At 35.3% G+C, this 16353-nt stretch overlaps 1 protein-coding gene across 2 annotated transcripts in view; it reads left to right on the top strand.

Moving 5' to 3' along the window:
* The window catches only part of GALNTL6 (polypeptide N-acetylgalactosaminyltransferase-like 6), a 1244620-nt gene that overhangs the window by 489297 nt on the left and 738970 nt on the right, over nt 1-16353 (top strand). For both annotated transcript variants that reach the window (XM_011959608.1, XM_011959609.1), the window contains one exon: nt 3878-4016. In XM_011959608.1, the coding sequence (XP_011814998.1) occupies nt 3878-4016 (139 nt within the window). The remainder of the gene's footprint in view (nt 1-3877; nt 4017-16353) is intronic.

Below are 16353 nucleotides of genomic sequence, written 5' to 3'. Positions count from 1 at the left end.
CACTGTTGGTACATAGCACTGTTACTGATTTGTATTCATTGATTTTGTAACCTAAGACTTTACTGAATTCATTTATCAGTAAAAGAATTTTTACTGATAAAATTAATTGGATTTAATAAAATAAAATATTTGCAACGTACGTAATTCGCAAAAATATAAAATAGTATGTAAAAAACAAAAATTGTTTTTAAAAATGCTTGAACAAACATTTCACAGTGAAATACAAAGATAAAAATATAAGAAATTATTAATTCATTGTAATCAAGAAATGTCAAAATATGAAAAATATATATTTTACTGATGAAGTTGGAAATGTACAATGTGTCTCAGGATGTATCAAAACCATTATATGTACTTTAGAGATATGTCAGTAATTCCATTTCTAGGAATTTATGCTTCCCTTTCAAAAATGCATAACTGTGAAAAGTAAAGATGTTCATTGTAATGGAAAAATCAGTAAATGATTTTTTACTGATAAATGAATTCAGTAAACTAGTAACCTAGGAGCTTCTTGGATGACTCTTTAGGGTTTTCATGGTACATGATTATATCATTGGTGAACCATGACAGTTTGACTTCCTCTTTACCAATTTGGATGCCCCTTATTTCTTTCTCTTGTCTGATTGCCCTGGCTAGGATTTCCAGTACTATGTTGAAGAGAAGTGGTGAAAGTGGGCATCCTTGTTTTGTTCCAGTTCTCAGGAGAATGCTTTGAACTCTGCACCCCCCCACACCCCATTCAATATAATGTTGCCTGTGGGTTTGTCATAAATGGCTTTTATTACCTTGAGCTGTGTCCCCTCTATGCCAATTTTACTGAGGGTTTTCATCATAAAGGGACACTGGATTTTGTCAGATGCTTTTTCTGCATCTATTGAGATAATCATATGATTTTTGTTTTTAATTCTGTGTATGTGGTGTATCACATTTACTGACTTGCACCTGGCATAAAATTTTCTTTTTAAATAGGATTTATGGAATTACATAGATCTAGCTAAAACCACAGACTATATAAGTCCAAGAGACCTTACAGCTAATTTTGTCATTAATGGAAGAAAGATTTATGTCTTTTAAACATTTCCCCACCTTATATGGCTAATTTGTAACTATGGAAGTGCTAGTGAACATTAGTCTCTCTTTTATTTATTTACATGTAACTTAGGTAGCACAATGTTTATTCCAAGATGTAACTGTGTCGGGTTAAAAAATTTATATGAAGTAATTTAACACAATACTTTGTACATTATGGATGCTCAATAACTAGCTGTTATAGACATGAAATTTCTCACTGATTTATTTTCCATTTAGGTTGAAGAGTAATGTGACATTTTCTCCTAAGAAATCAAACAGGGAAGCAAAGAAGATGAAGTTTTGTTTTTTGTTTTTGTTTTTGTTTTTTTGAGGCCAAATGCCATTTAAACATATTGTTTCTTTTCCTTTGATTGGAGAGGTTTTCAGTATGCTTTGTGAGAATATAATTTCTTATCAATCCCCAGCCATTTGATCTTGGCAGTCAGCGCTATTGAATTTAAGGGCAGTAGTAGTAAGAAACTAAGAAAAGAAAGATGCCTTTTTTCTGAGGAATCACTGATATGGAAACCAAATTTCCTAAAAAAATCTTGAATTCTAGTAATACAAAATGAATAACATGTTTGTAAATCAAGGTTACTAAAGTGAAAAATATAAAAATCTCTTAAGATTTTTAAAAAGTAGTTTTTAAACTTCCATATCCTATTAATAAATAAAAACCTTGTTTTAAAGGGTACTAGAAATATTCTTTCTTAAATGATGAGTTATAAATACATATTATTAGACACTCAAACACATACACATACAAATACATATTAATTACTCAGCTTAAATCTGTAATAATTAACAATTTTATTAAAGTCAATACCAGACTAAATGCCTATTAAAAATTATTTATTTTTAACTATATAATTAGATAAGAAATTGTGAGTTATGAAGAAAGAGGAGGCAAAATATTATTATTTGAAATAAACATTGTGTATCTGTAAAGCACTAGTTTTTAAAAATTATTTAAAAAATGGTTCAGTACAGTATCTGAATAAGAAGTATAAAAATATATAATTTTAGTGTGTGCCATTTAGAAAAATGTAATGAAAGAAAGGATACTACACATAATACAATGAAGATAAAGCACGTCTACAAAAATTTACCAAAAATTGCATAGGACTAAAAGAATGAAAATTGTATAAAATGCCACTGAGGTCCAAGGGCAGAACACTTGAAAAATAGCTGATACATATAAAAATATCAATTATATAAGAATGAACCAGAAAATCTAATGTAATCTAAAAAATAAAACCCAGAAAGGCCATTTTATTGAACAGTCCACACAGAAAAGTAAACATGTTATTAGTTGGAAAAAGAATATGGTAAGAAATGGCTTTGCATACATTAAAAGAGGTTACTACTATGGTATTTCCAGTGCAAGCATTGGCATAACAGTGAAATGCCATGGTAATTTTTAAATATGCACAAGCAAGTGTACAAAATTTTGTATGTAGTGTTTTAAAGCAGGGAAGAAAAAAGCAAATTACTCAATAATTTTTTTCTTTTTTTTAATGACAGAGTCTCATTCTGTCACGCATGCTGGAGTGCAGCGGCCCAATCTTGGCTTACTGCAACCTCTGCCTTCTGGGTTCAAGTGATTTTCATTCCTCAGCCTCCCCAGTAGCTGGGATTACAGGTGTGTGCCACCACACCTGGCTAATTCTTGTATTTTTAGTAGAGACAGCATTTCGCCAGGTTGGCCAGGTTAGTCTCAAACTCCTGGCCTCAGGTGATCAGTGTGCCTTGGACTCCCAAAGTGCTGGAATTACAGACTTGAGCCACTGTGACCAACCTCAATAAATGGTATTTCTATAACTGCCTGAACTTTTGTTTAAAAAAAAATAAAAATTATATTTATCTCACTTCTCATACCAAAACATATTCTGGATGTTTCAAAAATTTTAATAGATAAAATAAAACTCTGAGTTTTTAAATGGATACTAAAAATGATATTAGACTAGGGAAGACCTTCTTTGTAAATATGTAAAATATAAAATGAGAAATTATAAAAGAAAAAAATAAAATCTGGATGAAAAAATTAATTAGATTTAATAAAATAAAATATTTGCAGCATATATAATTAACAAAAATATAAAATAGTATGTAAAAAAACAAAAATTGTTTTTAAAAATGCTTGAACAGTCATTTCACAGTGAAAGAAATACCAACAATAAAAATATAAGAAATTATTAATTCATACTAATCAAGAAATGTCAAATCAAAATATGAGAAATATATAGTGGAAATTTACAATGTGTCTCAGGATGTGTCAAAACTCTTATAAGTACTTTAAAGATATCTTAGTAATTCCATTTCTAGGAATTTATGCTTCCCTTTCAAAAATGCATAACTGTGAAAAGCAAAGATTTTCATTGTAATGGGAAAATTAGAAATAATAGTATGTTTTCAGTAGAATGGTATAAATTGGAATACAATCAAATAACATCAAGTATTGAAAGTAAATGAAAAGTATACAATTATTCTGGAAAAAGTCAAATTACAAATCAGTATATGTATTAGAGTCTGCATACAAGTATTAATAAACATACACTAAAAATTTGGGCAGTGGTTCTGCAATGTGAGATTACACTTTCTACTTCTGTGTTGTTTGCTTTTTATATTGAGTATATTTCATTTGCTTAAGGCAATTAAAATAAAATAATATAGTAAAATCTTAGTACTAGCTCCTTTTGCAGAGCACAGCAATAGGTGATGATACACATTCCAGTCTTCATATCTGTTCTAGAAGATAAAGTGGCTTTTAGAGAGATGATAATCTCATTTTGTTTTCTCCTGCTAGGGAAAGGTGAACATGGGAAACCTTACCCCCTTACTGAAGAGGACCATGATGACTCAGCTTACAGGGAAAATGGTTTTAATATTTTCGTCAGCAACAATATTGCGCTAGAGAGGTCTCTGCCAGATATTCGTCATGCTAAGTGAGTATCAGCACATCAATGATCAGGGTGGGTTTTTTTGGTTTGTTTGTTTTGTCCTTTGATTGTTTTTTGAAATGTGTATCACTGTGAGATATGTAACCAAATATTTTATCCCAATAATTTTGATAAAATTCATATTGCATCATCTTAAATATACTTGACCCAAATTGGAGTAACCATTAACATTTCAAAATAATTCTGAAAAATATTAAATACAAATTTTTGTTGACTGTGTTAACTCATTAAAATGAAATCTTTTAAGACAATGTCCATACTTTAAACTTTTGATCATGTAAATTACAAAGCAAATATTTTTTGCTGGTTATTAGAGCTACCAGAACTGTCTACATGTGCATGTCTTCTGTGAACTTAATTCTCACCCCAGACAGATTTAGTGCCATGGTTGTTGCCTTTTCATAAAGAATACCCTAAATGAATGCATCCATAATCCAAAAGTAATAAGTAATGAGGCCGGGCGTGGTGACTCAAGCCTGTAATCCCAGCACTTTGGGAGGCCGAGACAGGCGGATCACGAGGTCAGGAGATCGAGACTATCGTGGCTAACACGGTGAAACCCCGTCTCTACTAAAAAATACAAAAAACTAGCCGGGCGAGGTGGCAGGCGCCTGTAGTCCCAGCTACTCGGGAGGCTGAGGCAGGAGAATGGCGTGAACCCGGGAGGCGGAGCTTGCAGTGAGCTGAGATCCGGCCACTGCACTCCAGCCCGGGCAACGCAGCGAGACTCCATCTCAAAAATAATAATAATAATAATCATAATAATAATAATAAGTAATGATTGTTGGTTCAATTTCCTGTCACTTTATGAACTGCTTGTAGCTTGTCTATTGACAAGGAGTTCAGTTTGTATTGAATTGTAACTGCATATTATAGTTTAAATTATAGTACTATATATACTTACCCAAAATCCATCTTTTCTCTGTCCACCCCCATCTACCTCTAACATCACTTACTGTGCTTTTCATTTTACTGTGTTATCGTTTACCTGATAGCGTAAACAACACCAAAGGATACCGAGAACATGGAAAGTGATAAAAATCTGGAATGTACTGTTGGCACCTGTCTCTGATGAATCTATCTAACTGTACTAATACAGCTATCCTTCCACCCACAACAACCCAACAAGTTTCCTTTGGAAACCCTGGTGTGAGAGAGAGAAAAGGAAAAAAAAAACAGGTCAACTAATTAAAATAAGAATTAGAAATCTAAATTAAACCAGTAATTTAAAGCAAATAAAACTCCTTAACTTTGTGCAAAGATAATTGACCCTTTAGAAAAATATCAGTACATTATGGTTTGAAAAACTATTTTCTAATTACCATTTTGTATCTTTAGAAATTTATTTAAAATTATGAAGTAATTACTGTTTTTCTCCTCATGTTTTATATGAAGTTGCATTTCCCAATATAGTTAAACAGAGGACTAATGTGAAGAACAAATCATTTTTTTCCTAAATTGAGTGCTTTATATATTAACGCAGGCCTTTTAACCAGCCAAATTATCCCCAGGTTACCTGAAATTATCTACAGTAAGTCTCACTGACCAAGAACATTTCTAGTTACGAGAAATTTTAATACCTAATTGCACATAATCAAAGATGCATTAAATTGCATTGTTGGCATAATAAATATGCTAAGAGAGTAATTTCTATCTATCCAGTTCCTCCTTGCCCCCACACTTTGGGGGTGCCCAGGCTGGAGTGCAGTGGCATGATCTCGGCTCACTGCAAGCTCTGCCTCCTGGGTTCACACCATTCTCCTGCCTCAGCCTCCTCAGTAGCTATGACTACAGTGGCCGGCGACCACGCCCGGCTAATTTTTTGTATTTTTAGTAGAGACGGGGTTTCACAATGTTAGCCAGGATGGTCTCGATCTCCTGGCCTTGTGATCTGCCCGCCTCAGCCTCTCAAAGTGCTGGGATTACAGGCGTGAGCCACCGTGCCTGGCCCCCACCCCCACACTTCTAATCTCAATCTCTTAATGTGTATTCAAGTGGAAATAATGACAAGTTTAGAAACAGTGCAGAAAATCACTGAAGTCAAAAGAAGGCAGTTATTCCCATTCTTCTCAAAGACTATTTTTAGTGTGATCACCATCTTTTAAGAAAAGATCTTCTCATGTAATAATGGGGAAAAAAATGGAAAGATGTAAAATAAATTCTGAAATTTTTATTAGGGTTACTGAATTTGCAGTATGAGGAAAGCATTATAATAAATGTTACAGAAGAAAACTATGGCCCAAATACAATCTGTGATAATATTCCAACTTAGTTATTAAGGCTGGATATTAAATAGGACAAGTGGTCATGCAGTAAGAAAAAAAGGAAAAAATATGAAAACAAACCAACAACAACAACAACAACAAAAACCTTGAGAGGGTTTGAAATGGATAAAAAGAAAGTGTTAAGCCTGATACTACCAAGAATAAGGTTGACTTTGGTGAAGTCAGTATTTGACTCTTAGCAATGCTGGAAGAGGAGTCTGATGTCACCTCTGATTTTGCCAGTGCTCCACCTGCAGGAAACAGAGAGCCAAAGAATGTCTCACAGATTCCCATTGTTTAAAGTATTATGCTTTTGATTTCATCTGTGCTTCACCAAAGGCAGGTACATTTAACCACAAGAGTATGTTCTGTGTAAGTGCTCTTTGAAATTATAAGATCACCTTGTGACATATTTCAGTATTATCTATTTAACTAGGCTGAAAGTGATGGACCATAGCATTTTTATATTGACACAATCTATAGAACAGAATGCAAACTTTGTATGACTTTTAAAATAAAACATAACAATTCTAAGAAACTTTTCCTTTTCAGTAAGCCAACTGAAACTACAGTCTCAGAGTGCTAGCAGGGAAGAGTTTATTTTTCTTTATTCTAGGATTTTGCAATGGAAGATATGGGGACTCCTATCTTGACATTTAACTGAACTCGAACTTATTCTAAAGCATACTAGCCAGACTTATGCCATGTGATAAACTATGTTGATCACTTCCTGTATATTTAAGTGCTCTGCACTCTTTCATATTCTCATATTTAGTTAAAAAAAATCATGGTTTTATATGTTTTGATATGTAGTGCACATTCTAGTTCACTATGAAGAATATTTAAGACAAGTTATTTCAGAAATCCTAATGCATAGGTATTTTTAAAAGAAATTTCCTGATTCATTTCTTCTTCACTAGTATAAAAATAAACTGCTTTTTTGTCTTTATTATTTCCGAATCAGCACTAGATATCCTTAATTACGAGCCATAGACGAAAGACAGTATATTGGCATGTGTGCAATAACTTGATCAGTATCGGGGGAACCCCATCCCCAATATTTAACATGGGTTCTTTTCTATTTCCCTAAGCTTTGGCTGGTCTGAGAAATAAAAGGAAAGAGTACAAAAGAGAGAAATTTTAAAGCTGGGTGTCCGGGGGAGTCATCACATGTCTGCAGGTTCCATGATGCTCCCTGAGTCGTAAAACCAGCAAGTTTTTATTAGTGATTTTCAAAAGGGGAGGAAGTGTACGAATAGGGTGTGGGTCATAGAGATCACATGCTTCACAAGGTAATAAAGTGTCACAAAGCAAATGGAGGCAGGGCAAGATCAAAGGGCCACAGGACAGGGCAAAATTAAAATTGCTAGTGAAGTTTTGGGCATGCATTGTCATTGGTAACATCTTATCAGGAGACAGGGTTTGAGAGCAAACAACCTGTCTGACCAAAATTTATTAGGCAGGAATTTCCTTGTCCTAATAAGCCTGGGAGCGCTACAGGAGACCAGGGCTTATTTCATCCCTTCCGCTTCGACCGTAAAAGATGGCTGACCCCACGGGGGCCATTCATAGACCTACCCTCAGGGGTGTATTCTCTTTCTCCGGGATGTTCCTTGCTGAGAAAAAGAATTCAGCAATATTTCTGTTATTTGCTTTTGAAAGAAGAGAAATATGGCTCTGTTCCACCCGGCTCACTGGCAGTCAGGGTCCAAGGCCATCTCCCTTGTTCCCTGAACATTGCTGTTATCCTGTTCCTTTTTTCAAGGTGCCAGATTTCATATTGTTCAAGCACACATGCTCTACAAACAATGTTGCAGTTAATGCAATCATCACAAGGTCCTGAGGCAACATACATCCTCCTCAGTTTATGAAGATGATGGGATTAAGAGATTAAAATAAAGACAGGCATAGGAAATCGCAAGGGAAGTAATAAGCATCCAGGAAATCTTCACAATTTATGTTCAGAGATTGCAGTAAAGAGAGGTGTAAGAAATCACAAAAGTATTAATTTGAGGAACTAATACGTGTCCATGAAATCTTCACAATTTATGTTCTTTTGCCATGGCTTCAGCCGGTCCCTCCATTTGGGGTCCCTGACTTCCCGCAACAGATCAGTCTTACTTTTATCCAAAAAATAAATTTCAAGCTTTTCACTTTTGTTTTTAATTTTTTAATATTTCTTCCAAATGCTCTTAACATCTCTCTATCTTACAAATTGTTTCAGCTTCTTACACTATCTATGCTTTGGTATGTAAAATTTTTTAGTCTTTTTTTATATACTCCTAGCCCTACACTTTTGGTTGATTTTTTATTTTTATTTTTATTTTTATTTTTTTTTTTGAGACAGAGTTTCACTCTTGTTGCCCAGGCTGGAATGTCATGGCACAATCTCAGCTCACTGCAACCTCTGCCTCTGGGGTTCAAGCAATTCTCCTACCTCAGCCTCTCAAGTAGCTGGGATTACAGGCATGCACCACCATGCCTGGCTAATTTTGTATTTTTGGTAGAGACAGGGTTTCTCCATGTTGGTCAGGCTGGTCTCAAACTCCCAACCTCAATCTGCCTGCCTTGGCATCCCAAAGTGCTGGGGTTATAGGCATGAGCCACTGTGCCTGACCCTGGTTGATTTTTATACATTTTTTTTACCACATACTTGATGTATTTTTAATATTAACTCCCTTCCTCTGTTAGTGCCAAGTCATGTCTGTATCCATGGTGCCTGTGATCAGCCTGAATCTCTCTTTAGAACATCTTATCTTTATATTTTATTTAATACAATGTTGATAAGAATTTTACAAGGAGCACTTCTGTATGACAAATGTCCAGTCAATGGATATCTCGGTGGCCTGGTTTTATTTTGCCACACTTTAAGCTTTTCTCCACTTGTATATTGATTTTGCCATGTCTTTGTATTTAGTCGTCTACCTGAGATGTCACATATATGCTTTGCATGCTATGGAGCACCTTATTAACTTACAGTTCAGGATGGGAGACGTAAGACATCTGTTTGAAATATACATATAACATAGGGAAATAGAAAACTATGTAAGAATGGCCTATATAGAAAAGAAACTCTAATAAATTTGTGCATGAATATGTTGGTGCTAAGATAAAATTGAAGAATTTTTAAGCAAGTGTTATTCCCTGGATATGGAAAAATTCATCAAAAGTTATCACAAATACCCTATAAGCATGATATAATTAATGTGGGTAAGAAAAAGTCATATCTATGAAAAAAGCAATAATTGACATAAAGAGATAGAAGAACCATTCTAATAGGAGAGTTGAAGTAGGCTTCACAGCAATTTTGGGTAAATGCATCTTTGATATGAGTTTCATTTTTCTTTTGGCTGTTATAAAAGTTTATGTGTTTATGTAGATAAATATTTATGCACATACATGCTACCCGAGATAGACTTCTAATGTGGCTGAGTAGCTGAGATATTTTAAAATTAATATAGTCTCACTTTGTATTGTGACTTTTTTATCTTTTTTTATATCACTAATATTGCCCAGGTAGAAAGAGTTTTAACTTCATGACTTTGACAATAAATGGAGTATGAAGTATCACAGAGTGTTCTCTCAACACTCAATACTCCACTGATTGTCAAAGCCATGAAGCTAAAACTATTTCTGTCTAAGAGAATCTTTACAACCTCTTGGATTATATGATTGTTTTCAGTAGTGCTGCGGTTATACCAGACTAATGTAGCCCTGTTTCCTGTAGTTTCAGAACCATTTGAGAGATGGCCCTAGAAATGATTTGCTATGAAAACATTCTCTTTATTATTGTTGAAATTCTACTGGTGAGCATGGTTTAGATGTAGGCCAAGTATTATACTCAATAGTGAAGTCCAGAATGAGGCACATTCAGTCTTCAAGTCACAGACATTGCTGGATAACACACGCGAAATTGTCACACTTAAGTCATGGATGGCAGAATAAGATGACTGATCTCTGCAGGCAAGCAGGTTCCAAAGCAGAAAAAAATGAAGACGGAGCTGGCCAATTGCAGTAACCTTTGTAACCCAAACCCACAAATCTCTTTCTCCTGTAAAGGAACTCTGAAAAGGTGGAGAAAGGCCAGGTGTGTTTGTCTAACGACTGTCCGGCCACATGGGAACATCTGTAGAGAAAAGGAGTCTCCTCCTGTGATAAATAATATACACTTACCCCGTACTTACATGAAGTACTTACAAAGTAAGCATTATAGGCTATTTCTCAACATATACAGAATTTTGAGCAAACTCTTGATTTTTCAGTGCCTTATATTCTAAATACTCCTGCCTTCCATGAAGTATATTGAATAATGATTCTAATATATTGACTTGCATGACTTGCATTGTGATGCTGAATGAGTCAAATGGCAATTTTGAATGTTTATGTGCTCATTTCTATAAGCAGGGATGCAAGTTTCTTCAGGTTCACCATGTACTAAGATTATTAAAATTGGGATGAGGTTTACCAAATCAGGAATAGCATGATTTCAGTTGTTTCTTTGTCTTCTGATAATGATCTTTCTGATTCCCTTTTTTATTTTCCAGTCATATCATGGAGATGTAAAATATAAGGAGACCTAGTGTATTCTAATTTCAAAATTTAAATTGTAAATACATAGATTTTATGAGTCAATTCTGAGTTCATTAGGAAGAATAAACATGTATTCAATTTCTTTCAAATAAGATTTAGTAAATATACTATGAATAGTTTTTATTTTATTTTTATGCATAATAGAAAAATGTAATCCATTTTGACTCTTGTCTTTGTAATTGTAGAACTTATTGGCAAACATATTTGAGTTTAACCATCCAAAAATATGCAAGAATAATTTTTTATATTTCTCAATTTCAAAAACCACATAAAAAGTGAATAGCACTAGTTGATTGCCTTTTCCATTTTTATTATGATATCCTTGTGAACTTGATTAAGTACCTTCATTCAACAAGTTTACAAGTGAATTCAGAAGCAAAATAAGCTAAAATGACTGTTCATGCACTTCAATTAGGTGTGAATGTTGCCACAGAGATGGAGATGGGAAATGTATCCTTTAAATCAAACTCTATTCCAGCCTAGGGTACATCTAAATATTACTTAAAAAATAAAACAATTAAATGATAAGCAGCAGATTGAAAGAAGGAATGGCTAGAATCAGGCGGGAGCCATCTTTCAGAACTGTTATTTAAGTGAGTACCCTTTGATATTTTTTGAAAACCAATTGCATGCACAGTAATACAGACATTAGTACATAAGTTCTAAGAGTCATTACAGAAAGCCATAATTAAATAACAACAACAAAAATTTAGATATACCTCTCATTCTTGACTAAAAGCCTGAAAGAGACAAAAGATGTTTATCACTGTAACTAAGAGATGTGTCCCTAGTGAAACAAATATCTTCCTTTGAGAGATAATAGTTTAAGACTTGTCAGACATTAAGCTTTTTGGAGTGACTGACAGACCATGCGGCTGGATCTTTGAAAGGCTGAATGAGTCCGGGCGCCATGGCTCATACCTATAATCCCAGTACTTTGGGAGGCTGAGGCGGGTGGATCACGAGGTCAGGGATTCGAGACCAGCCTGGCCAACATGGTGAAACCCCATCTCTACTAAAAATAGAAAAAATTAGCTGGGGGTGGTGGCAGCCGCCTGTAATTCCAGCTATTATGGAGGCTGAGGCAGGAGGATCACTTGAACCCAGGAGGCGGAGGTTGCTGTGAGCCGAGATCGCACCATTGCACTCTGGCCTGGGCAACAAGAGTGAAACTCCACTACCCCCAAAACAACAACAACAACAAAAAAAAAAAAAAAAAAAAAGAAAGACTGAATGAGGACAAGGATAAGGGAACTGCAGTCTAAAAGGATAACGATGGGAAAATAGTGCACATGCAAAAAAAAATCTGAAAATAAACTATAGCTGCTTCAAAATCGTGTGTGTTGAATATCAAAGAATATCCTTTGTAATCTTATGCTAAGTATCAAATAAAACTAAAAGTGTAGGTTTGAGAAATAGATTCATAATTTTAACTCTTTAAAGAAAAAAATCTGAAAATTTGATGTAATCATATACGTTGCTCTGTAAGGTTTATCTAGCAACTGTATTTCTAAATTTTACCCTTCCTCTTTTTACTCCTACCCACAGAAGTTTACTGAAATGAGAGACAGTGATTTAAGATTCTAGGTTATATATAATAAAGAATGAGTCTGTAAGAAAATTCTGCTGTTTTAAAGAGAATGCTGGAGCTTCCTTTCCAAATCAGCAAGCCATGTAATCTTAAACTATTGTCAAAGTAATCACTAGCGCTTAGATTGTGATGCCAAACAATGGCATTAATAAATGTGATTTCGGCAAAAGGGTAATCTGTAAATCTAATGCTCATTCAAATTAAAAAACTAAAGTAGATATATCACGTATTCTCTTGAACTTAATCATTAAACAGAATTGGTTGAACCATCAGTGTGCATGTTACCACAGTACAGAGGAAATCATTTGAATTTTTAATAAATTTATATCATTTATAAAGATTCTTGATTTGAATATTTTAAATGTGCACTTAAAAACTATTAATTTCATTATCAAATATTCACAGATAATTGTACTTGATTTTACAAAAGAAAAACTTATCTATAAATTTTATCTTAAATCATTATCTTAAAACATACTTTATCAAGATTAGAAATCCTGATAAGTATTTTTCAATAACAAATGTGCTCTTACCCAAAGCACATTTTTAGTTATCTGACAATTATTTATTAAGCATATGAGTGACAGGCACTTAGATGAGTTTATAAATAAGTCATCCAAAGGTTGACTCTGGCGTGTCAGCATAAGGTACTCCCCTGACTTGCTCCCTGATGAAGCTGGTGAAAATTATTTCTTTAAAAATATGTAAGTCTCTTGAAATGGTCCTAAAGGCAAATAGAAAGGGAATAAACATCTATTCAAGACAATTTATGAAAATTTGGTAAGAAAGTAATTTGTAGTATCTGAAAGAAGACCACTCTATCCTTCTCTCCCAACTGAACAAGTCAGAGACACTCCTTCAGGCAGATGCAACCAAGAACACAGGGCTTTCTATTGGCCTCACTCCGAATCCAAGAGCTATTTACCTAGGAGGAGCAGGACTTCAGTATCTCTCATCCTGCTCCTTGTTTCCTGTTACTAAGAGAAAGCCTTGGGTAATCATAGTACAGAGGTGGGCATCTCTTCTTCCTCTTAGCCACCACACATGAAACAGAGGCTCTACGTCAGGTATAGCATGCTGACAATACTTCAGGCCCTTATTATATTTTGCCCAGTTTGTGATGTGGTGGTTTCACATGAGTGATACAAGCAGAGACGTTCTCAGGCTACTAGTCCCCTCTCTCTGAGTGCTCACTTTCTAGAACAGGTTGTCTTTCCAGGCATCTTGGCCTTGTCCCCACCCTTATCTCCAGAGCTTTGCTTCAGAGATTTTGCCTGAGAGAGAAGCAAGGCACAAAACATATAGCACCAAATATCTTCCCAAAGAAACTGACTTCTTTTCAACATTGCATAGAGAAGTTCAAACTTAAGGTCACTCTGAAAAAACAGCAGAGACTGTGATGAAAAGTAATTGGACGGTGGTGGTTTGTATATTTATGAAGACACAGCCTAGACTGTAGGCCAGCCATTCTGCAATGGAGAAATAAAGAATGAGAAACTTGGGAGGATGCCTTCTGGTGTCAGAACAAATATCACAGAGAGACTTGAAAAACTAATCCTTCAAATGAGCCACAAATTGAAGATTAGTGTGTAGAACAATTTATATCCTAGGGGATTGTTAAAAACAAGAAAGCAATCAACCAGCAATTAGTGGTATTTAACAGCGGGATGTGGTCAGGAAAGAGAGAAAGAAACCCCTGCAAATACCACTGTCATCTCAGGCTGAATATGGGCGTTCCCAAAGCCACAGCTCCCCACGCAGGAGACTTAACCATGTGATGAAAAACAGACTTCACCAAAATACAGTGGCTTTTCTTTTATCTGTGATTTCACTTTTTGAGGCTTTATTTACCTATAGTCAATCATAGTCAAAAAATAAGTGAGTACAGTACAATAAAGTATTTGGAGAGAGAGTGAGACCATATTAACATAATTTTTATTACAGTATATTGTTATAATTGTTTGATTTTATTATTAGTTATTGTTGTTAATCCCTTCCTCTGCCAAATTTATAAATTAAATTTTATCATAGGTGTGTCTGTACTGGAAAATACTAATAAATATAGAGTTAGGTACTATCTGCAGTTTTAGGCTTCTACTAAGGGTTGTAGAACATATCCCCCGTGGATGTAGGGGTTGGGTGGTGGGGGCTACCGTAGTCAGGCCAGTTACTAAAAAAAAACAAGCAAGTAACAATAACAAGTCCAAGTGGGAGGTAGAATAATCAGTACTTAGAGTGGCTAAAATATATCATCTGAAATATCCTGTTACCAACAAAAACGTATAAGCCATGCAAAGAAACAGTAAAGTGTGACCCCCCAAAATAATAAAAAGGCAGGTAATACCAACTCTCTGTGAGAGAAATCAGAGATTAAATATAACAGAAAAAGACTCCAAACTAGCCATCATCAATACCTCCACTGAACTAAAGGAAGCATAATAAAAGAAACAAAGAAAGGTATTATGATAATGTTTCATTAAATAGACAACATAAATAAAGAGAGAAATTAGAAAACAACAAAAAAGCCCAAACAAAACTTCTAGAGTTGAAGGCTGCAATAGCGAAAATAAAAAGTTATTTTGAGTGGCTTAAGAGAAGATTGCAACTGATAGAAGGAAGAAATATCAATGTTACAGTAGGTAGTCAGGCAGACATGAGCAGGGCAGGAGAGGATCCTCCACCACCAGAAATGTCAGGCAACCATCAGGTGATGGTCAGGCAGTTATTAAACTGTCTTTCTAAGATAATAATTGTTCACAGCTGGCACCAGGGAAAGGCAGTCTTCTAATAGAGAGAAACATCTGAAACTGGTGATCAGCAGCTTCCTGATAAGATCTCAGGAGCTGGGCAAGTGAACTCAAGCCATGCACACAAAGAGGCAAAATGGTGGAGTTTAACTGGTATATGATCCTCTAGGAACATTCAGATTGGTAAGAGAAGAACGCCTCAAGTGAGCATTCGTACAACTCCAGTAAACACACTGCATGCGGACAGCCCACCCAAGGGAAGAATCAGGGGAGAAGTCATGCAAGACCTCAGAAACATGCCAACATATGAAACCCCAAGTCAAAAGGTCAAACCATGTACTTGATCACTCAAGTCATGCACTTGGCCCTCTTCCATGTGTAGGTGACTTCTATTCACGCCTGCTCTAAAGCTTTTTAATGAACTTTCTTTTTTTTTTTTTTTATTATACTTTAAGTTCTAGGGTACATGTGCATGACGTGCAGGTTTGTTACATATGTATACTTGTGCCATGTTGGTGTGCTGCACCCATCAACTCGTCAGCACCCATCAATTCATCATTTATATCAGGTATAACTCCCCAGTGCAATCCCTCCCCCCTCCCCCCTCCCCATGATAGGCCCCAGTGTGTGATGTTCCCCTTCCCGAGTCCAAGTGATCTCATTGTTCAGTTCCCACCTATGAGTGAGAACATGCGGTGTTTGGTTTTCTCTTCTTGTGATAGTTTGCTAAGAATGATGGTTTCCAGCTGCATCCATGTCCCTACAAAGGACGCAAACTCATCCTTTTTTATGGCCGCATAGTATTCCATGGTGTATATGTGCCACATTTTCTTCATCCAGTCTGTCACCGATGGACATTTGGGTTGATTCCAAGTCTTTGCTATTGTGAATAGTGCCGCAATAAACATACGTGTGCATGTGTCTTTGTAGTAGAATAATTTATAATCCTTTGGGTATATACCCAGTAGTGGGATGGCTGGGTCATATGGTACATCTAGTTCTAGATCCTTGAGGAATCTCCATACTGTTTTCCATAATGGTTGAACTAGTTTACAATCCCACCAACAGTGTAAAAGTGTTCCTATTTCTCCACATCCTCTCCAACACCGGTTGTTTCCTGATTTTTTAAT

This window comes from Colobus angolensis, unplaced genomic scaffold, assembly GCF_000951035.1.
Source record: "Colobus angolensis palliatus isolate OR3802 unplaced genomic scaffold, Cang.pa_1.0 Scaffold5, whole genome shotgun sequence".
In the NCBI taxonomy this organism is placed as follows: Eukaryota; Metazoa; Chordata; class Mammalia; order Primates; family Cercopithecidae; genus Colobus; species Colobus angolensis.
The sequence above is the reverse complement of the archived record's forward strand: the minus strand, read 5'-3'. Positions and strand labels throughout refer to the sequence as shown.